The 24,716-nt window shown below is 43.2% G+C and overlaps 1 protein-coding gene across 4 annotated transcripts in view; it reads right to left on the reverse strand.

Moving 5' to 3' along the window:
- LOC135983610 (alcohol dehydrogenase 1-like) overlaps positions 1–24,221 on the reverse strand; it is a 28,106-nt gene extending 3,885 nt beyond the window's left edge. The window contains exons 1-3 of one of the 4 annotated variants that reach the window (XR_010601320.1): positions 23,765–24,221; positions 15,508–22,745; positions 259–360 (exon numbers count right to left, since the gene is read on the reverse strand). Coding sequence is in view for 2 of the 4 variants with exons in the window: in XM_065596309.1 (XP_065452381.1) it covers positions 259–360; positions 14,236–14,388 (255 nt within the window). In the remaining 2 variants the exon portion in view is untranslated. Of the gene's footprint in view, positions 1–258; positions 361–14,235; positions 14,513–15,507; positions 22,746–23,163; positions 23,320–23,764 lie in introns of those variants that run through there. The other 3 variants (XM_065596310.1, XR_010601319.1, XM_065596309.1) reach the window with 3 other exon arrangements.
- Positions 24,222–24,716: the final 495 nt, after the last annotated feature.

The following is a 24,716-nucleotide window of genomic DNA, read 5'->3' on the forward strand; positions in this document are numbered from 1 at the left end:
GGGTCCATGTAGTTGAAAGCTTGTGTCTTTCACCAACAGAAGTTGGTCCAATAGAAGATATTACCTCATCCAGCTTGTCTCTCTAATATTCTGGAACCAACACAGCAGTTTTAAATAGCCTGCATAATTCAATACGAGTTCATCAGATAGCAACCACTCTGGTGGCAATATTTGTAAGATCAAGCCCTACATTTCTATAGCACAAACATAACTGGCACCGCTACAGTATGTAATTTACAAAGTTCATCTTTTTCCTACCTTAATGCGAACTTCATGTGCCTTTGGGGGGGCAACTTCCACCTCCTCAATGGAAAATGGTTTCTTAGGCTCCCAGGCAACAGCGGCTTTGCATTTAATGACCTATGAAAACAGCAAGGAAAACAAAATGGCATTTGTGTATGTAGCACCTTCCCCAAGGTGTGGCTCAAGCCTCCTCCCTGGTGCTTTGTACTTAAGAGTTGCTTCTCCCCTCTACTCACCAGGGTTGGGTCTTGGGTTCTTTTTCTGACACCTGGTGCCTTCACCCCAGGTGACTCTTCACCTTGTCCCTTGGGAAAATGAATAATGCTATCTCTGCTGGTAAGCGGTATAAAACCTGTGTAACCCCTTCAGATTTAGACAGTATGGCTGCTTTAAAACCTTGTCCTGAGGCAGAGGAAGTGCTATTGTTTCAAGAAGAGGAAGTGCTGATTGTCCAAGGGAGAGGGAGCTGAAAGAGGACAGGGACGTGTGGGTGTCTGTACAGCAAGCAGACCCCCACATAGCGAAGCAGCTGAGAACCAGCCTGATGCATGCAAGAGACAGAACTGCTGACTTGGGACATCCCAGAATGGGAGCCAGGAGGACCACCATGCCAGTAAGGAATCACCTCAGAAGGACAAAGCAGAGCTGCACCTAATATCGCTGTCACTCAGACAGACTGTATAGGGCCATGAGTACTGAGGCTTATGACTACACTGAGAATATGGAGAAAGGTTGTAGCCAGTTAAGTGGGAGGATTGTCGCTCTGTGAGAGAGGTAGAAGAGGGCACCAGAGGGGAAAGTTTACTGGTGCTGAAGATGACCAGGAACACTCAAGATTCACTGCTGCACTGGAACTCTGCTAAGTATTCCTGAACTGAGTCTGGACGCAGTGCTCAACATCTGTCCTTTTATATTGTGATAGCACTGGGCTGCCGGATCTTTGTATTGGATGTAATCATTTTACTTCTCCCCCTATATATTCCCTTGTTTTTCATCCATTCATCCTTCTATAAATAAATATTTCCCTTTCCTATATTCATGGTACTATTCCACTGTGCGTGTGTTTAGTGTGTGGGGGTGGGGGGGAGAGGAAAGGGGTAGAACAAGTGTCTCTGGGGTGGAAGGGAGTTTCCCTGCTGCATTCGTGCAGGGGCCTGTTCTTGGCCAGAACCCGTCCCACAAAGCAGACTCCATCTGGGCCACGAGGGCATTACAGTTACGCCCAGTACACAATAAACAATACATTCCAGCAAAGGAATGACACACCCAAAAACAACAACAACACAAAAGGGGACTTTATTTGGAGCTGGAAAATAGGATCTGGGGAAGAAAAAAGTTGGGGTTAACTAAGTATTAAAACATCAGCAAATCAACCAATTCTCCACCTACTAACACTCAAATCTTCACCACCCCTAACTCCCTTCCAGGCACCTTCCCCAGAAGATTGTATGCTAGAAATGAGTCTGGGGACATGTGCAGCAGCACTGTGAACAGTGGCTGGCTTAAACAAAAAGGGTCCTCTTGTGTCCTCATGCTGGGTCAGGCAGGCTCCTCTCCTGGCTTCCTGGTCAGAGTCCTACACTATCACACTGTCTTAAGTACAGTTAGGTGTGTCTGAATCATACTGGTTTTCTAAATTATGTGACTCAAAGGCGTAACTACTTTGTCATCTGTCTGTCCATTAGTTGCAATGAGTGGCTGTGGTTGGTTTGGAATTTTTGAGTCATCTTCTGCATCCACCATCTGTAAGGTTTTCTCTGTTGATTGTTCTTTCTGAGGAACAAACTGCAGACGTTGATGGGTTATGCTGAACTCTCCACTGTCAGTCTCGATCACATATGATCTTGGTACTGAATTCTTTTTCTTTATGACAGATGCAGTTGTCCATCCTTTTTCTCCATCCAATTTGATATAAACATAGTCACCAAGTTCTAGACCCAGCAATTCTCTGAGTGACATTTGTTCTAAAAGTGTTCATAAGCTCTTTTGGCCTTTTCATCCAATCTGGCTACTCTCGAGCAAGGAATGGCTCTTCCTGCTGTAGGATTGTCTTGGCTGTCTACACAGATCTCTCAGCCTTTCTATCTGCTTGTGGATAATGTAGGCTGCTAGTAATAGGATCAAAATTATATTTTGTTTGGAACAACTTAAATTCTGCTGCAGTGAATTGTGGTTTGTTGTCCATCACTAGTTGCTCTGGAATACCAAAGTGAGCAAAAGCGAACTTCAGTTTCTCGATAACACGGTGACGTGGTATGCCTTTCAAGTATATTCTTTCTATATACATGGAAAAAATATTCCATGATGACCAGGTAATGACGTCCTCTGAATTTGCATAAATCTGCAGCTAGTCTCTTCCAACATCTGCCTGGTAAAGGTCGTGTTATTAAAGGTTCTTTGTGTCACGTTGGTCTGTTAGTTCTCCAGTGTTCACATACAGATGCTTTATTCTTTAAGTCCTTGCTGATGCCCAGCCATCACACTGACTGGTTGGCCCGTTCACAACATTTAGTTATTCCTCGATGTCCTTCATGGATGAGGTTTAGGATTTCTCGTTTTATTTCATTTGGAATTGCAATTCCCTTTAATTTTGAGTCCACTTGACTCACTTACTTGTACACGCACTGCAAAGTAGTCTCCTGTTACTTCCTTAGTTTCTTTTAGATACTTGAGTCAGCTGCCCCTAATGTAACTTAGAACTTCCTGAAGTTGTAAGTCTGTCAAGATTGCTTTTTGTAGCTTGAGTAGTCTCTCTTCTGACACTGGCCTATATGTGTTCACAGCACCCATGTATGCTTCTACGTCATCTTCGAGCTCATGGGCAGTTGAATGTGATACTGGGCTCCATGACTGAGTGTCTGCTACTACCAAATTTTTCCCAGAAAACACTTAGCTATTGGGTTAAATCTCATTAACCTTAGCAACAGATGGCATTTCAGCAGTGCTTGATCCAGGTCTTTTCCATTAATGAATGTTACAAGTGGTTTATTGTCTTATCAGTGTAAAGAAATCAAGTTTGCACAGAGATTTGTAAAAGTTCTCATATGCTTGCGCATATCATTTTTATGCTTCTGAGAGTGTGCAAGAGCAAAATGCAACCGGTTTCAGAGCCATGTTGTTGCAACAATTCACCACCTAGGCCATAGCTGCTTGTATACATACTGACCATTGTGCGTTTGTTAACATTGTTGTACTTGAGAATGGGAGTTGTTGAGATCATTTTTTTTTTCAAGGCAATTTCTTGATTTGGTCCCGTGACGGGGAATACCTGCCCCACACTGGGCTGGAGGGGGTTAATCCCATGCTATGGGCTGAGGTAGCCATGCCCCTTCACACCTGTTGGGCATGCTCCGACTGGAACTTCAGTATAAGAGGGAACAGCTCAGCTCAGTCTGGGCTGGCAAGTTACTAGGGCATTGCAGTGCTGTGCAAGGAGATGCCAGGGCTGCTCTCAAACTTCATACACAAAGTATGGCTTTAGTACACAGAGTCACCATTTATTTTCATTATAGAAAGTTCCAGGCTATTTTAAATAAAACCAATGTCTCTTATAGCATTCCTCATTTGAAGGTGCATTGTCTCTCATTTTGAAGGTCACTGTCCCACATTTTAGAGTCTGCAGCTTCAGAGGTGTGAGTCTGGCACTCCAGGAGCTGGGAAACTCCAGTCTGGGTTTACATGTGTACAAAATTACTGACACTGGGTCAGATCCTGCATTCCTTTTTTTGTAATCAAAACTCCCAGTGAAGTCTTGAGTGTATATTGGTTTTGGGAGTACTACCAAGAACGCAGGATCGAGTCATTCTGCATAAGTGAGAGGATACACTGAAAGAAGATATCGTATAACAATTTTTCTAGCTCATAGCACTCCTTTTTTACCAGCTTTCTGTCTCAGATGGCCCTCATCAACAAGATTTCTGAACATCTCCCAGTATTATAGCATAGACAAGATAGTGATTTTTCTCTCACCTCCCCCTAGCAAGTAGTTATATGGTTTCTTGTTTTGGTGGGAGGTATTGTCTCCCCCCCCAAACTGTGATGTCATGGTGGTCAGGCTAGGTCAAAATGCAGTAGCTAAAGGTGCTGAGGTCATCATGATGTCACCAAAGAATGAATTCCAGATTCATAGTCAGTTGCTGAGAAAGCTTTGTCTTCTGCACAGACAAATTTCACATTTGAGGCTTTGACCTATTCCTCCAATATCCATATCCATGCAGCCTATAAACCCCACTCTTCTCTTTAAAAAATTGCATCCAAAAATACACACACACACACACACACACACACACCCCTAACAAAACCCATGGTAAATATAACCAACTACTTAGCAACTAAATTGTATGTTGCCCTCCTTTCCCCCATATTTTGTTTATTTTAATTCTTTGGCAGGAACCTTGCAAAACATATTTGCAAAATACTATAGAAGTAAGTTAAAAACAAACTTAGGACAAATTTTGTTGGTAAAATTATTGAGGAGGAGAAGTTCAGATACAGCTTCAGGGTTCTAACTGTCGAACCCAGCCAAAATAACCCATTTTTAGATCCTCTCTCTCTCTACTTCTTTTCATCATTTAAGAAATCAGGCACTTTATCTCCCGTTTGGAAGGAGGCTCTCCCTGCAGCCCCACTTATTTATAATAGGAAGAAGTTAAAGGTTTCGATTTTCAGTCCCTGACTGGGGCTCATTGGTATATAATATGCATGCAGTTGAGCTAGCCCTTTGCAAATGCGAACAGTTGCACCCACATTAGAACAATTACAACACGTGGATCAGCAAACCAGAAACCAAATTCAGTCCCCAAATGTAGATCGATTGATGCAAAACCATTGTTGCGTCTCCCTCGTGCCTTGTTTTGTTGGTTTCTTCTCACTCACTGAGTGGGGCTCTTCCTCACTTCTGTGCTCCTAGTTTTTTGTTTGCTCACTTTCTTCCCACTTTTTTTCTGTGTTTGTTTTTCTCTCCTACCCTCGTAAAGGCCACACCTCTGCTGCTGCTGTGCACATAGATCAGGGACGAGACACTAGAACAAAACTAGCCTCACGTAAATCAGGTTAACGCTGCTCCTGGCTGCTCTTGCAGGGCAAGAACACTGAGCAAGGACAGCATCCGGCTCCTCCCCTTGGGTTTGGGCGGGTTTGTCCTTGGGGGAATTTCTAAACTGAAAAGTGGCATGAGAAAATATGGAATTCTTCCATCAACTTCCGACCTTACTAAATGAGGGGAAGACAGAAAAATAAAGATCTTTGATGCTATTTGTAGCAGGGTCAGTGAAACAACATTTCCCGGAGGGACTGTTCTTGGCAGGACACCAGGAGAACAAGGAATATGGGGAATTAGGTTGGAAGCCGCTCAGCCACATTGACAGAGTAATCCCACAGTTTACATGAAAGTTCCACTTGTTCAATTTAATACGTGCTCAGCTTCATTGTTTGCTAACGAAATATGGCGTCAGAGCTGAGAGTTCTCTGCAGTGTAGCAGCCGGTAGCATGTGCCACGGAACATGGTCTGCAGCCCCCCAGAGCCCTTGATTTTACAGTGATGGAAGGAGGAGTTTGAGCTGTACACAGACCTGGCTGTGCTGGAGGATGACAACAGCAGGAAAGCAAAATTGTTACGTTACCTTATTGGGAAACAAGGCAGAGGAGATTTGTACCACTCTGAAGCTCATCACTTCCCCAGGCCTCACAGCAGTTCAAGGAGCCCTGGGAAACTATTGCTTCCAAAAGCACAACAAAACTGGGGCGTGACAGAGGTTTTCCACAGAGACCAATGAGGGGCAGGGGATAGACCCGCTATGTAATTGCCTTATGCACAATGGCTGCTACATGCAATTTTGGGGAACTTGACAGACTCCCTGATTCAGGATGAGACGGTCCACGGCACTTATGATCACCGCCTGTGAGAGCAGCTGCTCTGGGAAGGCAATCTCACATTAGACAGACACTATAGTAATGTAGGTCCACATTAGATTTGTGTGAATTATGGTTTTAAATTGAGTGGGGATATTAGCATGAATAGGCCCAAAGCACGTGACCAAAAAGGATGAGATCATGAGAAAGAAAAGTATGAAACTTGTAGTGGCCCTTGGAAATACCAGTGTTATTTTAGCCCAAACCTTAAATAAGGGAATAGAAATAAAACACGGTTAATTGGGTACCAGTTGCAATAATCAGCTACATAAACTCCTTCATTTGGCCTTAGCTAAGGTCCAACAATTGGCAATGATATGGCTTGTTTGTTAAAAGGTAGATATAAAAAAAGTAACAGCTCTTAAAGGGTTCATTGGTAATACCTGCCTGACCAACTTGGAGTCAATCACTGTGGGTCTAAGCACCCAGGACTTTAGCCTGTTTGTAAATATCTTGATCAAATGCTTATAAATGTTTTGTTACTGTTTGGATGTAGTAAATTGTTCCTTATTTAGATCAATTTTATAAATACCATTCATCCTTTGGATTTAATAAAGGAATTAATGCTTACATTAGTATTGTGAATTAGTACCCCGCATAAATAATATTTCCAACAGATGCTTACATGGGGAATACAATGGAAACGTCAATACCACAGACGTATGTGCAGTGAGACAGTCAGTCCTGTGTGGTCCCTTGACGAGGAGACCAAAATTATCTCAGACTATGTAACCAGCTGAGTTTGTGGTAAAAACGAGACTCCAGCTCGGCTATATGTTAGCAGTCTCAGGCTGAAAGGACGTGGGATAGGAGTCTGAACATCAATTCTTTGTTTTTAATGTTTATATAAAAATGTTTGGAAAATAGGGAAGATGCATCATTATCAGTGGAACTGGCCTCACACAGCCAATGTTTCCACTGGGAAATTACTGAAGGGACACCAACGGAAGAGGGAATGCAGGGAGCTAGGCTGGAAGCAACTCAGCCGCATGGACAGAGCAGTCCACAGGGTTTAATAAAGTTGCACCTGTTCAATTTAACCTGCATTCCACATCACACTTTATGAATGAAGCACTATTAATGTGAAAAAGGACTGAATAAACAAAGTCTGGACTTGACTTACTCTAATTTATGTTAGATTTTCCTTGGCACCACGTTGGAGAGTTGAACACTTACCAATCTGCAGGCTTCACATTTTTTAAATAGCAATTTCTTTAGGATTTTTTTTAAAATGGAGAAACAAAAATAAAGGAAAACAAACCTAAAAAGTTTCAGGCAGAGCTGGAAGTTTTACAAACAAAAAGTTATTTGGAAAAAAAATTAAAAAAGGTTTGTGCAAAACATGTCAATATTGTTAATATTTTACACTTTATGAAAAATGTAAACATTTTAAAAATTGAAAGCAAATATTAAATTTTAAATTTATTATCTATTTTTATAAAATGTTGATAATATTTTGGGGAGAAATTGAAATACATTTACAAAAATTGGAAAAATGGTTCTATTTTGAAAGGAAAACAAGTTCAACATTTTGAATTTTTTTGCCACACTACTTTTTGATTTTTCTACCAGGCTTAGTTTCAAGTTTTGATCTAACTAATAAGACAAGACTGGTGGGGCTCAGGAACTGCCATCTGCATAGCTACTGAACGGCTGCTCTTCTCATGCTAGTCTATCAGCAGGACTTTCCAGGCTCCATTCTGCTGACCCTGAAGCTATTGAATGGCTAAAACGTGTGACGTTTACCTCAGCCCTTTAACATTTTTATTGTTTTTTTTTTTAATTGTTTTAACTCACTACTTTATATTTGAACCTTTTCCATCTTTATTGTTCCACTTGTGCATTCACTAATAATTAAGCTTCTAGTAACTACAGTAGATGTGGTTATTCAGTGGAAATACATTAATGTTAAACTATTTTAATGTATGTGCAGTATGTTGAACCATTATAAAAAATGATTGAAGTGTCATGTTTCCCAAGATACTTATTTTCCTAAAATAAGATCTTGAAGTTAAATCCAGGATTCTTGCTGCATGAAATATATTTAAATATTTTAAATTAACTGCGTTTAAAGGGGTCACTGAGTTACTTCTCTGCTGACATTTCCAGAATCACATTTCTGTAAATGATGAAAATTCATTTGAAAGAAAGAGTAGACTTGACACAAAAAAACAAAAAACCCTCTTTTTTAAAATGTAAATATCATTGTCTCTTGGACTTTTAAAGTGTGACTACTCCACTTTTAAAAGTTCATTCCATTGTAAAAGATTCTACCTATAGGCGTGACTTTTAAAATGGGAAATGCCACTGGAACCAGGAATTACTCTCAAAATATTAGCTGTTTAACTAACATTTTCAAAGTTTCAAACTTTTTTTAATTTGAAAGAGTTTGAAATGGATTATTTGTTTTTATTAAAATCCGTCACTATTTTTTAAAAATTTCTGAAGTTTTTACCTAAAACATTATTCAAATCATCATCAAAAAGGTTATGGACATTTATTGTTTACTGAAAAGGGGGTTTTCAGCAAATGAAAAAAATTGACTATTTTGACACTTTCTATTAAATAGTCTAAATATTAGAAAGACATGACATTTTTAGTGAAAAAAAGAATGTCTATGTCAAAAGATTGCATGGAATTTTTTTTAAAAAAAAAAAAGAACTTTTCAATGAAAAACTTGGTTACTAGCATCACTAAAATTAAAATGGACTTTTTAAGCATGCACACTATAGAAGCTAGCTAGTGTAATTACGGAAAATACCACAACATTCAAAAATAAGCAACTTTAGCCCCAATCGTGCAAAGATTTAAGCACATGCTTAACTTTAAACACTGACTGGTCTCATTGAGAGCACTAGGATGACTCACATGGCAGAATATTGCCATTGACATCAGTAGCAGCAGGATCAAGCCCACAGTCCACCAAGTTAAGCGCATGTATATGTTTTTGCAGGACTGGGCCTTTATATATATAATGCTGCCAAGCTCATCCCAAGGCTTCACCGAACCCTGACAAATGCACAGCTGAAAACCGGGCCGGCTCAGCTGTGTGTTAGTGTTAAGAGATGTTAAGTTTATAAGAATGTCTTTAGACCTGATGAAATGTTTGTAGGATGTACTGATCTCACTTATAACCTCCATATCCCATGGTATAAAGTTATATTGAATGTTTGCATGTAAATCTCTAACTGCGTAACTCAAACAGGAAAGCAGCATCAATTAACGTAAAGTGCTGGTCCTTCACACAAGAAGGGCCATTGAAACCAAATAAGCCGCTGTGAAACATTAAAAGGCCAGAGACTTTGTTGACTGTGTCCTCCTCTCACACGCCCACCCATGAAGAAGAGATGGGCACAAACACTTGTCCAATGAGTCTGAACTCAGGGAGAAAGATATAAAAATCCCTGACCAGAAGGAACTGCATCACTCTGGTGCTTGGCATTCAGAGAGGGCAATATTTCTACACATAAGCAAAGGATCCTCAAGCTGCTTAGCTTGGATTAGCTCTCAAGAACACAGAATGCAGATCACAGCCGCGTCTATTGCCCTTTGGAACCGAAGATGGTAACTCATTTGTTCACCTGCTTTAACTTTGTAAATAACATTTCTTTTTTTAGTTAATAAACCTTTAGTTAGCTTATTATAGGATTGGCTACAAGTATTGTCTTTTGGTGTGAGGTCTAAGGTGCAATTGACCTGAGGTAAGTGACTGGTCGTAACCTGAATATTGCTTGTGATTTTTTTAGTGTAAGGGACCTTCTATCACAAAGGCAAGTTTGCCCAAGTGGCAATACAGACTGGGTTACGCCAGGAGACTATCTGTAACTCCATGGGTAGGTTGCTATAGCGCTTGGAGTTCACGCTTCTTGGTTGGTGAAATCTAAGTGTAGAACTCCCAACCAATTTGGGGTTTGAGCCCTGCTTCCTCACAGTCTGCCCTGAGGTTGTCACTCATGCTCGTCAGCTACTCCAGACAGCTTGACAAATGCAAAAGGATTTTATCATCAGAGCGGTGAGAAAAATACCAATTTTTGCTTAACAAAAATACAAAATAAGAAACATTTCCAATTAGTAATAAATCCTATTATCTTAACAAAAAAAATTAAGTTCTACAAAATAATAGCCGAGTGCAACAAAATAGTCCAGCCCCAGCACACTGACTCAAGATGGGAATGACTGTAATTCTTTATAGAGACAGACCTAATAAAAGTGCTCCATGAGGTCTGCAAGTTCACATGTCAGACATAAGGATGTCCAACATCAATTTACATCTGAGGTTGAAGATCACATTTTAAATAGAGATACAGGGCACAAGTGGGGGGGGGGGGGGGGAGGAAAAGCTTTTATACTTTGGTCTTACATAGTATTCCATTTACCATGTGGTGATATGGATTTCACAACCTGCAAAGGGCAAACTTCCTGCACAGTTTGTGAATAAAAGTGTAGCCAAAACCTCCAAACTATGAATTACAAATTCCTAACACAAACAAATATATTTGAACCCAATTCTTTCTGTATAAGTACATAAGGCTCCCTCTGAAGAAGTCCCACGGAGGTCAGTGGGAGCCCTAGGCAGGGGCGGCTCTAGGCACCAGCACATCAAGTGCGTGCCTGGGGCAGCAAGCCCCGGGGGGGCGGCCTACCGGTCGCCGTGAGGCCGGTAGTCAGGGAGGGAGCCTTCGGCGGCAAGCCTGCGGGAGGTCCGCCGGTCCCGCGGCTTTGGCAGCAATTCGGCGGCGGGTACGCCAAAGCCGCAGGACCGGCGGACCTCCCGCAGGCATGCCGCCAAATCCGCGTTACCAGCCAGACCTCCCACAGCCGCCTGACTGCCGTGCTTGGGGTGGCAAAATACATAGAGCCGCCCCTGGTATTAACATGTGGGGACTCCCTGATTGCTGTAAGTGCAGATAGCATTCCAGCCATGTGCACACAGACTGGCTTCCCATCGCCACCTCTAAACATCCCTCCTGCAACCTGTGCTCCTCCCTCCCAGTTCCATAAAGGTTGCTGCAGCCATCAGCCCTTCAAATCCCCACCATCAAGCAGGTTTCAGTGTGCCCAGTCTCACTCTCCCCCACTAATCAAGCTTGCAAGGGCCTGCTTTACCCCCCTCCATCAATCAGGCTTGCATGCACCTGTCCCTTTATCCCTGTCAATCAAGCTTGTGTACACTCAGCTGACAAATTTCAACTCCCAGGCTTGTAAACATTAGCCCATTTATCCCTATGTCACAAATCTCTCTGAGCTCCCCTTCTTGGCAGCTCACCAGACACTGAATCCCCCTTGGACTTTCAGATTCCCTGGGTCTCAGTAGGTGGCAGAACTATTTCTTCCCTTGGCCTCCCTGGCACATTTCCTAGGCCCTGACTCTCACTCTATTACTTCTTCATGGAAATAGACTCGTGCAGCCTATCAGCCTTAGGCCCTCATAGGGTGACCAGACAGCAAGTGTGAAAAATCGGGATGGGGTGGGGGCGATAGGAGCCTATATAAGAAAAAGACCCAAAAATCAGGAGTCCCTATAAAATCGGGACATCTGGTCACCCTAGGCCCTCAGGACCAGCATGACACCCAAAATATTTTCATAGCTTAACATGTCTTCTATCAGAAATACACCTATAGGTGTGAGCCTTCTTGTTTACATCTTCAAAGGACCATATGGTAGGTGTAGCCTAGAAGACCCAGGCACTTTGCACAGGATTCTAACACCCTATTGTTCTTTTCCTAATGACACGAGAAATGCACAGATTTATACAAAAATAGTAAACCCGACATGAAACTCCCTGTCTCAGTTTCCTCCACACTTCAGGCCATTTTATGGGCCTGGATCATGGTCACTTGGGGCCACCCTACATCCTTCTGTTGCAGTGCATCACTTATACTGACTAAACACAAGTATTGACTAAAAATTACCCTAACTCCAAAATTTAAAAACATGGCACTAAAGCTGCCTGCTGGATCAGATCTAGTGAGGATCCACCTTTCCCCCACGTTTTCGGTAGGTAGATAGTGTTTATGGAGAGCTATCAGTCAACAATAGCACTACAACACAAATTTCAGCCATAGCCTAAACATCGGAGGCTTATGAAAAATGTCTGTCCCTTTGTAAACATTTTCAGAAATATTTGTACGTGTGAGTTTTTGTTCAAAAAGAATATTTGGGTAAAGACAAAGTTTAACGAGTACATTTGTAACTACACATTTTAAGAGGATTCTCTCCAGAAAAGTTCACGTAGTCATCTTGAAAGCAGTTTGGAATTCAAAGGCAACAAATCAGGGAAGAGACAATTACATCGACTCAGGTGAACCATCATACAGAACAAGTAGTAAATTATGAATAGGGAATAGTCATAGCAAATATGTGGTGAGAAGATCCTGAGCAATCAGAGAGCAGAACGCAAGCCATTTGTCAAATCATATTAAATAAACACATTAACAAAATCTGAATTTATTTGCAGGTTATTTGCAAATAGGAAAAGGTGCCAAATTAATCTCTAATTATACATTCAAATAAAGATGGCTGACATATAGAGGAGAAAAAAATCCCCAAAAAGTTTTCTGCTCTTTTTAATTGAAATTTAAATATACAGTATTTCATCAAATTCTAGTAAATATTTCACACAGCTGAGTCTGTATCTAATCTTTCCCAGAAACCAGGCTAATTGCTGATGCAAGTATATCGAAAGACTGTCTTTACTTCCATTGTTTTCTTACTTTAACTTTTCTTGTTAGGGTTCAGATTTTTAAATTTCTCTCTCGCTCATAAATATTCCCTCCTAAGCTTCAACTTGCCATGAAATGCACATGAAAAACTCCCATGGGAGACTGGGGTGTATAAGCCATGGGTCCTGTATTCAGTATTTCTATACACACACACATACACACACACACACAAAAACCGTCATTCTTTAAAGTGACACTTCCAAGTAGTTTGGGCACAAACTCTGCATTATGATAAAAGAAAGCACCTGAGGAGATGGGGGAGAGATGTGACAGAATTATATTTTCTTCCTTTCCTTTTTTAAAATTAATATAAACATTTTCAATTTTTGGATTGAAAATCATTCCCCCTTTACTGATGGAAACTCCAACATGACAGCCTAGTGCTATGGCATGAAAAAAAGAAAGTGAAACTGGCTACATAATGTGTAGCTCATTCAACAGACCACTTAAGTTTCAGTGTTTAAGCCTAAAAACACACACATTGAAATAAGAAAAAAAGCACAAATGGTGAAAAGTCAATCACATTTGAAACTATAAACCTCATTCATTTATCTCAGGCTCTCTAGCATATTTATTACCTACCACATCATTTTTGGACAACTCCCTTCCATGTCACTACACCACATCACTGGGAACTACTCAGAAGTGCCCAACAAGACAACATGTTCATACAATTCAACCGAACCTGTTCCTCAGCTTTTTCCACAGCTGGTATCAGGTTCCTAAGTAAAGCTCCCCATTTCTCAGTGCCAGCACCGGCTCTAGGTTTTTTGCTGCCCCAAGCAAAAAAAAAATGTTTGTCTGCCCCCTTTTTTGTCTTTTACACATTTGCTCTTTGCAATTTTTTTTTGTTTTGTTCCTATTATTTAGGAAACTGGAGAGAAGATGCAGGGTTGCATGGAAAGACACTGGTCAGTAGAAGAGTAATGTAGGATTTTAATGTTGTCGGTGAGCTTATCACAGAGTGAGACTTTGTGTTTAAACGTACGTGTATTATTGTGAGATGCCTCTGACGTTGCAAGATGAAAAAGCAGCAGAGATTGATCCTGGGTTACTGGAGCACACCAAAGCACCTCGGGTGCTAGAGAGGGGAAAGCGTAGGGAGAAAAACTTAAGGCTCTTTGGATCCGCTTCTCATCCTGAGTCAACTCCTTCCGGTGACCGTTTTCTCAGCCCCAGAGCCCCCCCCCCCCCCCCCCCCGAGCCAGGCTTGCGGCTCAGATCACAGCCTGGAGAACAAAAGCCACAACCAGGGACGGGGCTAAAGAGCAGATGTGTGCACAGTGCGGGGGGGGGGGGGGGGAGAGAAGTGGGTGAAGTTCTGTCCAGCGGCACGAGCCGCCTGGATGTAGAAATACCTGACTGGCATCATGAGCTCCGCTTCCGGACCGGGACTCCAAACCAGGCTCTTCTCTGCACTGACAGAGGCTGGAGGAGCCTCCGCCACTTGCAAGAGCAGCAGGAGGAGAAGCTGCAGTGGCAAAACCTCTCCCAGCAGCAGCTGCTGCCATGATGGGAGTACAGAGGCACAGCTGCGCCCCATCCTCCTGCCCGGCGCAGAGGTACTGGGGGATTATCCCCCTCTGCGCGCGCTCCACCAGCCAGTTCCTCACCCAGTCGCATGGCGCCCTACTTTGATGGTCGCATGGCAAAAAGTGCACCTAGTTGCAAAAGAGGAGGGTTGCTATTCCTGTCCTCACACGGGCTCCCAACCAAAAAAAAAAAAAAAAAAAAAAAAAAAAAGCAGGGGGGCGGAGTGCCACCCCTTTGAAAGTGCCGCCCCAAGCACATGCTTGGAGTGCTGGTACCTAGAGCCGGCCCTGCTCAGTGTCCTCTGTCCATCCTCTGGTAATCCCTACAAACAAGGTTTTTCCTCCCTCATTTTTCAAATGGTCAGGAAATTGCATGAGATTAATAGCTGTCTGGCCCCAATCTCCCACAGGAATTCTTTCCATGCCTTATCAAATTTTCAGAGGTCCCTACAGCATTACTCCCTCTTAAAGCTTGGAAGGAAGGAAGGAGACAGCTAGAACATAGCAGGTTTTTAGGATTTTCAGTGTCACACAAGATAGGGAAAAGAACGAGGCGTACTTGTGGTGACTGATACAGACTAACACAGCTACCACGCTGAAATCTGTCAAGATGGGGAAAGTTTTCCATCTTCTGGCAAAATGAAGGAACAGCAGCTTTACGCATCACTCCACTGCTCTTGTCTGCAGGGTCTAGCAAGAAGCAGCTCTGCATTAGTTCACCCCCTCCCTGCATCTTCCCAAATTCATTATCATCACTTCAATGCACGGATATTCTTACTAAGGTAACAGACAGTCATACCCAACAATGCTAGTTACAGGTACTTGGGAGTAGACAGACAGGTCCCTACTCTAACCTGTAACTGTCTGACAACTGTGAGTCATCATACTCTTCTTACCCTTTACATTTTCTTTATCTAATGGGGAAGGGAGGAACCTAAAGAAAGAAATGTACGGTTTTATTAATATTTAAAAAGGGACTCTTTTTGGTTTTGATCTTCTGATTGGATGTTCACTTCCTTAACTAAAAAGTAGGAAACTGAAAGTAAAAAGAAAACTAGAAAGTGAGGAAAGAAAAACCTTCTCCTACAGAATACTTACATTCAGAGACATGGGTCTAAAACACAGAATTCTATGAAAGACCTTGAACGGGCACCAGTTGCTCAAATTCTGCACTAACACAGGGAATCTAAGACATCATCATGATCAGGAGGAGTTTGCTGCAATTTTGGCTTATGCTGGTCTTCTCCATTGAAATCTCATGTCCAGATTGTAACAGGCTTCATGTTCTACAAACCAGAATGAACAGTGAGAGTTTAGAGCGTCTGGAGAAAATGGGTGGAAACTTTCCCTTCCAATGTCTAAATGAAAGGACAGCTTTCAAGCCCAGAGATCTGACTGTCCCAGCAAAAGAATACCAAGGTGTGACGTTATTGATATAATCAGGGACCATATAGAATATGGTTGCAACCACGGTCCTGTAGTGGCACCAAATCTTGTATAAAGGGGCTCAAATGAGGTGTCTTAGAAAAGGGTATAGTTCGCTGGTTATGATTATGCTGTCTATACATGTGTAGTAACAATTTTGTAGTTGAAGTTATGAATATTGGCTCTATACTGTCTGTATTTCAAACTTATGCTATGCTTCTGGGAGACATCCCAGACAAGTTGGTGTTAGCTCTGCCTAGCCTGCTTGATGGCCCATTAAGAAACCTTTAGATTCTGAAGGATTGGCAACAGCGTGATTTATGGGCAAGATCTGATTTGTATATTGACCTGGATCTGGGGCTTGGTTCTTTGGGATCAAGAGAACCGTTTTTCTTTTATTGGGGTATTGGTTTTCATAACCATTTGTCCCCATAACAAGTGGCACTGGTGGGGATACTGGGAAACTGGAGTGTCTTAGGGAATTGCTTGTGTGACTTGTGGTTAGCTAGTGTGGTGAGACCAAAGTCTTCACTGTCTGGCTGGTTTGGTTTGCCTTAGAGGTGGAAAAACCCCAGCCTAGGGCTGTAACTGCCCTGTTTGAGCAATTTGTCCTGAATTGGCAGTCTCAGTTGGGTCCTGCCAGAACCACATCATTACACAAGGTAGTGTGGAAGCAGAGAAAGAACTGACAGGAAGGAGATGCAATGCATGACAGTTCGTTAGCAAGAGTTAGGCTAACTGTAACCCTAATAACGCGAGATTTGTAGAAGCGAGGAATGTGTGAGGCGAGTGGGAAAGAACTGTGTGAGAAGTTGCTGCGACCTTGTGTAGATAATATGGAATGTAGACTAAGAGTCTACATTAGTGAGCAAAACAAGATATCAGAATGACCTATGTATAAACAAAATGCAACTGTTGCTCATTATTGTCTGTAACAAAAGGTATAAATGCTTGCTGTAATTGTTTACCTGTTGAGAGACCTGCTTAGCTCTCTCCCTCTGCGCAATTGTGAGAGTTAATAAAGCATCTGACTTGCTGTACCTAAACAAATAGTGAGAACTCTGTTTTTCTCCGACAATTTGGGGGCTCGTCCGGGATGGCAACGCCTGCAGAGGCACCGGCAGCTGCTACGGATCGTTCCCCTTCGAACCCCATGGCGCCACAATAGAGGTAGGAGACCTTTTGAAATCTCTATTGGGGTGTCGGAGGAGGACTGTCCGTGGGGCCGTCTGTCCCTGTTGGGCTCACGCCATCCGAACTTATTGACTGTGCAGCAAGGTCAGATGCTGAGCGGCTTAGGGGAATTGTTGCTGCCCCCTGTATGCATATGCGAGGTGCATAGGTATGCACCGGTGTTGAGGGGTTGTTACCGCCTCAGGAGGGGTTTTTACCGCCTCGAGTGATGCATCGAGGTACTTGGGAATAGTACCTTGAGGTACTTGGGAATAGTACCTGGAATAAGGCCTTGGGGTGTGTGGGTGTGTGTGTACACCAGTGTGAATTGAGTGTTACTGGAAGACGCCCAGAGTACTCTGCGAAGTCTTTTGGCTCGTGACCAGAACTACTCTAACGCAAGCCCGGTAACTAGAGGATCTTTTAGGAGATCCGACCCACGGTGGGCTAACTCGGCCTGGCATCGTCCGGCGAGGAGGCTACCTGGGTCTAGGAGTGTGTGAACCCATCTTCCCTCCCCTTTTCCTCTCCGTGTGAGCCACTGACAGTCTGATCATCTCACTGGATGCAACAGAGTAAGCGGCGCCGTCTCTCTGAGACTAGCTGACGCTCTTTGCTGAAGGGACGTGTAGGAGGGTCGTGGCCATCCTCGTTAGTCTCTCCTGTGTGAATACCCTGTAGGGAGAGATCCTTAGTTTATGTGCCGCTAGCGCGGACAGGGCATCCTCCTCCCTGGGTGTGTGATTGGAAAATGGGTGGGGGACAATCTAAGGATTCCCTCTCACCCACTAAGGGTACCCCAGCTTATTTCATGTACGTACATTATGGTACTAAAACCTGCAGGTATTTAGAGAATTGGAATCATTACACGTGAGAAAATTCATCTAAACAATGCCCACTAGAAGGTACCTTCAATTTAGATAAGATCATACATCTCAGAGGAGCTTTTAATCACAAAAAAGCCTCTGACACACAATGGGAGCAATTTGTCTATTGAGGAAAGGAACGGGTTAATTTGAAATTCAGCTTGGTCCAGAGATAAAGAGAGAGTTAATCTGCGTTCAAGGTCAAGAATCAATGCAGACCAGGCTAAGTACAAAGAAAAACGGCTTTCGGCCTCAGCTGACTGTGAAAAAATATAGACATAGTCAAACCAAAGGCAATACAAGTTACAGTGCTGAGATTACATTTGCAAAGCTTAACTGTCCAGTGAGATCCAACAGTCTGCCTTTGCGACCCTGGAGCCGGCGTGGTTTGGGGACGCTGAAGAAGCCACAGGCAGCCGGCCTGGACTGGAATCACTGAAAAGACGCCCCAGGAGACCTCAGGGTGTAAAAGAACTGCCCTCCCAAGAGAGGAAGCAAGTTGGAGATTGCACAGCACCTTCTCTGAACGTTATACACAGACATGGCCAGTCTGGACGTACGTGTGTGAGTATGAAAGTGTGCCTACTCTCAGCCGCAGTAAGTCTGAGAACCGGAGAGGGATTTAGCGTTCCTCTTTCCACCCCGGTTGACTGGGAAGGGTGTCAGGTGGATCTACCCCAGTCGTAGCAAGACTGGGCAATAGAGAAGTTGGAGAAAAGGGAAGAGTTGTGTACTTGATAACTAGAATTGAGCAATTAAGAGCATAGATCACGAACCAGGCAGCAACTCAAACCTACGCCCAGGGCAAGTTGCAAGCCTTGAGACAGGACTTCCAGGCAGAAAAGGAAGCACTGGCTAAGCAAGTACCGGTCCTTCAGGGACTTGTCAGAATTTAACCATTTGTGTTTGCATATGCTGTAAGAGCAGTGTGTTTGCCACAAGAGAAAATTGAATAGTTAAACGCCAATGGGCCATGCGTTTTGCCCAAGTGGCAAGCCTCACGAGGGAGGACTCGGGTAGCCTTGTGAGTAAGAATGTTTAAGAGAAGAGACCAGGAAGGGTGGGGGCTAGTTGAGAAGCCCACCCTCCTATCTAAATTGGTAGTGAAAAAGCCGGTGCCCATGGAAGGGACGGTTCAGCAAGAAAAGTGGATACTTGTTTTATTCAACTTGGAATACAAAAAGTGTTTGGATAAATCTGGAAAATGTGATATACTAAAGTCTAATACAGTTGCTTAAGTAAGAAAAAGAAACTTCATTGGCCAGATTTTTTTAATTGAAAAAATTGTTGTTAAAATTTGCATACCAACAGTCTTTGGAAGCAAGGACATGGAAGGTTAACCCACTCCCCATATTGCCCATGGGATCCTTCTGGCTACCTCAGATTTCTAGCCAGAGGGTTGGGGAGGGAGGAAAGCTATTGGACACCTGAGGTTGTACCAAGTGGACTCCTCAGAAGTGGGTGTGCTTGTCCTGGTTTGTTGCTCCAAAGCTCTGTATAGAAGTTATTTTACTGGAAGGGTGTACATGGCATACATTGAATAATAAGACTAATGTACTGTATAATGGCAATGTGTATGTGTTCATTGTTGGGAAAAGGTGTATGAGTGAAGAGTGGAAGTTTCCTTTGTAGGTTAAAAGAAGCCAAGAAGGGGAGAATGAAAAAGAACAGAACGAGTTAACTGAGGAAAAAATAGCTAGCAAGCTCAGTCCAAAGATAAGACGCTGGCCCCATCCAAGGATACTACCCACAGCTAAGACTTGGCTGACAGCCAAGAAAAGGGGGGCCTGAATGTGCCCAAGCAACTATGAGATCTGCAAAACACTGTCAGGCATTAATGAAATGTGTTAGGTTTCTTTTCTCACAGATAAAAGAAGTGCTACCCAAAGACCCTAGCAGCCCTGCCATTCATTGAAACAAGGAGACTGAGTCTACATAAAGTCCATCAATGAAAGACTGCTTTGGCTCCACACTGGAAAGGCCCTTTCCAAGTCCTGTTAACCACCACCACCACTGTGAAGTGCCAAGGACTACCTGCCTGGACCCATGCTTCTCACTGTAAAAAGACCCCTCCACCTCGGGAGGACTCTCCGACTGATAAGTCTATTTCTCCTTCTAGCTCTGCTGTGCCTTCTGGACAGCAGGAAAAAGGAAAAAAAGACAAGGTGAAGTGCTAGTAACCTCTCCCTTGTCCACTGACAGACCTACTGTGCCTTTGGATTTTTCTAGAAGAAGCAAAACCATTACAGGGTGATGTGCTAGTAACCTCTCCCCTGTATGATGCTAAACCACACTGTTTCAGGAAAAGAGAAGAAGGAACACTTGCTTCATTGGAACCACCAAAGTCCAGGGATTCCTGACTACAAGAGACATTAAGAACTGACCCTGGTGAAGAAACAAAGAATTATACACTGGCAGGAAGAAACTTGTGGGACCCATGCTTAGGAACGTGGTATTGATTGGATTTTGGGGTTTATTCTACAGGCTGTGCCCTGTGTTTTGGATAAGTCCTTCAGCATGTATGGCCCTCCCTAATTGGATTTTAAATGATAAGTACCAAAGGCACCTTGTTGCCATTGCCCCTGCCATCTCCTCCATTACACTATTACCCCTGTAACACATCCAAATACAGACAATGCCATATATTTGATAAAACCAATGACTAAGGCCTTCACACTTTAGTGATTTATTTAAATATTGTTTGAAAAATATATTTTTAAGGTTCAGGATATCCCATATAAGCGAACAATTGAATGGATCAGTGGAGATAAAAGTATATGATATCACTACCAGTGAACCCCAAGAATCTGTAATTGCAATTGATGGGTTCTATAGCGAATGTTCCTGGAATTTGCACTGTGTTAAATGAGAGAGGCCCTTATTGTTATTTGGTCATCCAATTAGTGAACAATTAAACCAATACCCAGAGTTTGTTTTGCCACTGGAAATTTTACCTGCATAGAAATTATTCCAGTGACTAATAATGTGACCTGTACCTTATTGCAATACACCCCTTCTTATGCCATTAATATCAATGACCCAGAAGTTGCTGATAGAGATGGTATTGAATATCACTGAGGCTGGGAAGGCATTGCAGTGGGATCTAGCATGTTCAGAGATTCAGGATTTCCTGAATGACCAGCTAATGGCCATTCAGAATGATCTAGAGCATCAGGCTTGGCCCACTGCCCTTACAGACACATCAGGAGTACCATCTGATCTGTGGCCATGGAGACATACTTGGAGACTTTCTGGGTGGAAGTGCAGACATTCTCAGTGCTCCTTCCAAGCATATGGACCAGTTGGGGGGGGGGGGGGGAGGAGAGGGGCTCCCACATACCGAATCCTGCCGGGTCCATGGGGAGGATGCATGTGGGATTGGGTAATTCACCGAGACATCTGGGAAATTAGACCTCCTGGTATGCCCAATCGATTTTTAGTCAGTGCTCCTGGGATTACATCTGACATTTGGATGGGGTTAGGGAGTCAATGGACATTTTGGCCGTTACAACCCCCACAGCTTCAGTGTATCCGTAAACTGAAGCCAGGAGAAGTTGTTACTCTTCATGACTACGTTTGCTGGGAGGGTAGGGGACAAGGAACTACCCTGACAGGACACTTATTTTTTCAAGCTAATGATAGCTGTGTGTATGTTAAAGCCACCACATTGCAAGACATACATTTTAATCTCATTACCACTGCAGGCAATCATATTATTTACTGGCCTGCAGATAGAATTTTGCAAGTAGTCCTTAGGTTCCAGATACCCTTTCATTGGACTAGTTTAGTACCTGATCGATTTCAAAATTTGCTTTCACTGTTACCAGAGATTCAGAAAATCTCTGAAGTACAAGGGCAAATTCACATGCTTCAAAATATGTATCAAGTTGAAAAGTATGCCTTTCATACTGCTTATAGAGTATCTATTTTATGTACTAAGTATGATGTATTGTGCTTTATGACTAAGGCTGTACAACAACCCCATTATAGTATTGCTATGGGAATGTTATTGCTTGTATTGTTATTAGTTAGCTTAGGATTATGTTATTGTTGTTGTAAAAGACGTAATAACAGTAATACCTTTCATGTTCATACTAATCATGCATTGTCATTACATCCAATCAAAACCCCTAAGGTTGAAGCATCTGATGTAGAGTCTGAAGTCCAGGACTTGATGCAAATAGAGATTTGAGAATGTTTGTTGTACTAGGAGTACAAAAGAGGGGGTTGTGGAAGCAGAGAAAGAACTGACAGGAAGGAGATGCAATGCATGACAGTTCGTTAGCAAGAGTTAGGCTAACTGTAACCCTAATAACGCGAGATTTGTAGAAGCGAGGAATGTGTGAGGCGAGTGGGAAAGAACTGTGTGAGAAGTTGCTGCGACCTTGTGTAGATAATATGGAATGTAGACTAAGAGTCTACATTAGTGAGCAAAACAAGATATCAGAATGACCTATGTATAAACAAAATGCAACTGTTGCTCATTATTGTCTGTAACAAAAAGGTATAAATGCTTGCTGTAATTGTTTACCTGTTGAGAGACCTGCTTAGCTCTCTCCCTCTGCGCAATTGTGAGAGTTAATAAAGCATCTGACTTGCTGTACCTAAACAAATAGTGAGAACTCTGTTTTTCTCCGACAGTAGCCATCCAAGATCCTCCAAGAGCGCTTCCATATCTTTAACAATCTCACCCAAGCTCCCTGGAATGGGACTTCCATAAAGGAATTCCAAAATGGACTTCACCACCAGATTGAGAAGCTGGAGACGTGTTTGAGTGCTGAGATGGAAAAGGAGATAACCTACCCCGGAAATGAGAACCTCCTGCTCACTAGCCTGAAACTGAAGAGATACTTCCAGACAATAGACGATTTCCTGAAAGAAAAGCAATACAGCCTATATGCCCGGGAGATCATCCGTGCGGAAATATCCAGATGTCTTCTAATTCTCGACATTCTCTAGGAAAAAGACTTTTTCCTAGAGAAACTCAAATAATATTCTATGAATAAAACAGCTGAAGAGAGATGGGTCATAATTTTATAATTCTTATTACATAGGGCCCAATCTTTCTCCCATAGGAATTTTACCAATACAGCTATTTCAAACTCATGTTAATAAAACTGTTTTAGAGTAGCATATAGTTTAGTGCTTCCTTACCACACACACAATGTTCTATATGAAAAATATACAAATATATCATAATTGATAACTAATGACAAAATATCATCCATTGATAATTAACCATACCAAATAGAACTTTGCCCAGTAAGCATCTGTAGAGGAGCAGACTCACCCCTGCAGTGCCTCCTGCTGGTGACTTCCGGGAATTAGCTTGTTCCAGCTCCGGAGCGCCCTCTGCAGGGCAGCGATCCGCCTGTCCTCTGGCCCCCGTGTCCCTCCCTGGACCCCGATGCCCTTTTACCTGGGGTGCTGCCCCCTGGCAGTACCCCCCCTTAGGGTCTCCCCCTCCCAGGGGAACCCCCACCCACTATCCCCACTTTGCCTCAGTCTTGGCTACTGCCCAGTCTCCATCTAGCCCCCGTTCACTGGGGCAGATTGCAGTATAAGCCACTCATCACAGGCAAAGGGGTTCAGACCTGCTGCCTCTGCCTACCCAGGGGCTGCCCCCTGCAACCAGGGCCGGCTCCAGGCACCAGCTTAACAAGCAGGTGCTTGGGGCTGCCAAGGGAGAGGGGCGGCACCTGCGGCAATTCAGGGTGGCAGGTCCCTCACTCCCTCTAGGAGCGAAGGACCTGCTGCCGATTGTGGCTTCCCCCCGCCCCCCAATTGCCGCCGCCGGTCGCGATTGCAATTGTGGTGTTTTTTTTTTTGCTTGGGGCGGCAGAAATGCTGGAGCCGGCCCTGCCTGCAACCCAGTACCTAATAGGCCTTACCCTAGGCCTGCAGCCTGGGGCTTTCCTAGGCCAGAGCTCCCCAGCTCCCTTGGCCTTTCCCCAGCCCTGCTCCACTCTAGGCACTTAGTTAAGCTCCCTGCAGCCAGGCCCTTCTCTCTCTGAACGCAGAGAGAGACTGTCTGCTTGAGCTCCTGGCTCAAGCCTTTATAGGGCCAGCTTGGCCCTGATTGGGTCGTGGCCCCAGCTGAGCCTGCTTCCTCCCAATCAGCCCAGGCATCTTGCCCTTCCAAGGCTGTTTTAAACCCCTCAGGGCAGGAGCCAGTAACCACCCCATTACAACATCTTAGTTGGGGAAAAGAACAGCAACAAGCCCACTTTTAATAACTGCCTAGTAAGAGAAAATTCCAATCAGGACACCAGAAAATTGACCGGCTGTGTGCACACACTTCTATCCCACCATCGAATTCTCTTGGCCAAGGCTACTTATTCTGCTTTTCTTTGTTCGGTTTACATTTCAACAACTTTGGGGAAAAAAAAAGTCACAAGATCATAAGTGCAGTAAGGATTTATGATTTGACATCTGGTTAGAAAAAGATGGTCTATATTTGGAATTTGAAACTCTCCATGTTTGAACCATTCCCCTTTTTCATTTCAGCACATGATGCTTCATGTAATGAGGTTATGAAAACAGCTGAATGAAACTACACCTGCACTGGAGTGGTTTGTCTCTAAGTTGATTCTACAAGCAGTTCCTTTCTAGACTCTTATCAGTCTGTCTTGCATTAAACAAGGGATCGACTCCTACAGAATTCCAATTGCACAATTCATATACTACTTGTCATTATCAGATTGATTTACTCACATGAGAAAATGTAAAACAAAAGATATTGCTGAAAATATGCCAGAAGACAACATACCCTTTGAACGGAAGGAGAAAAACCTTATGATTTCCAAATTGTTGATGTTAGCTGTTTACTGTGAATTTTCCTTG

The sequence above is a fragment of the Chrysemys picta genome, chromosome 5 (assembly GCF_011386835.1).
Source record: "Chrysemys picta bellii isolate R12L10 chromosome 5, ASM1138683v2, whole genome shotgun sequence".
In the NCBI taxonomy this organism is placed as follows: Eukaryota; Metazoa; Chordata; order Testudines; family Emydidae; genus Chrysemys; species Chrysemys picta.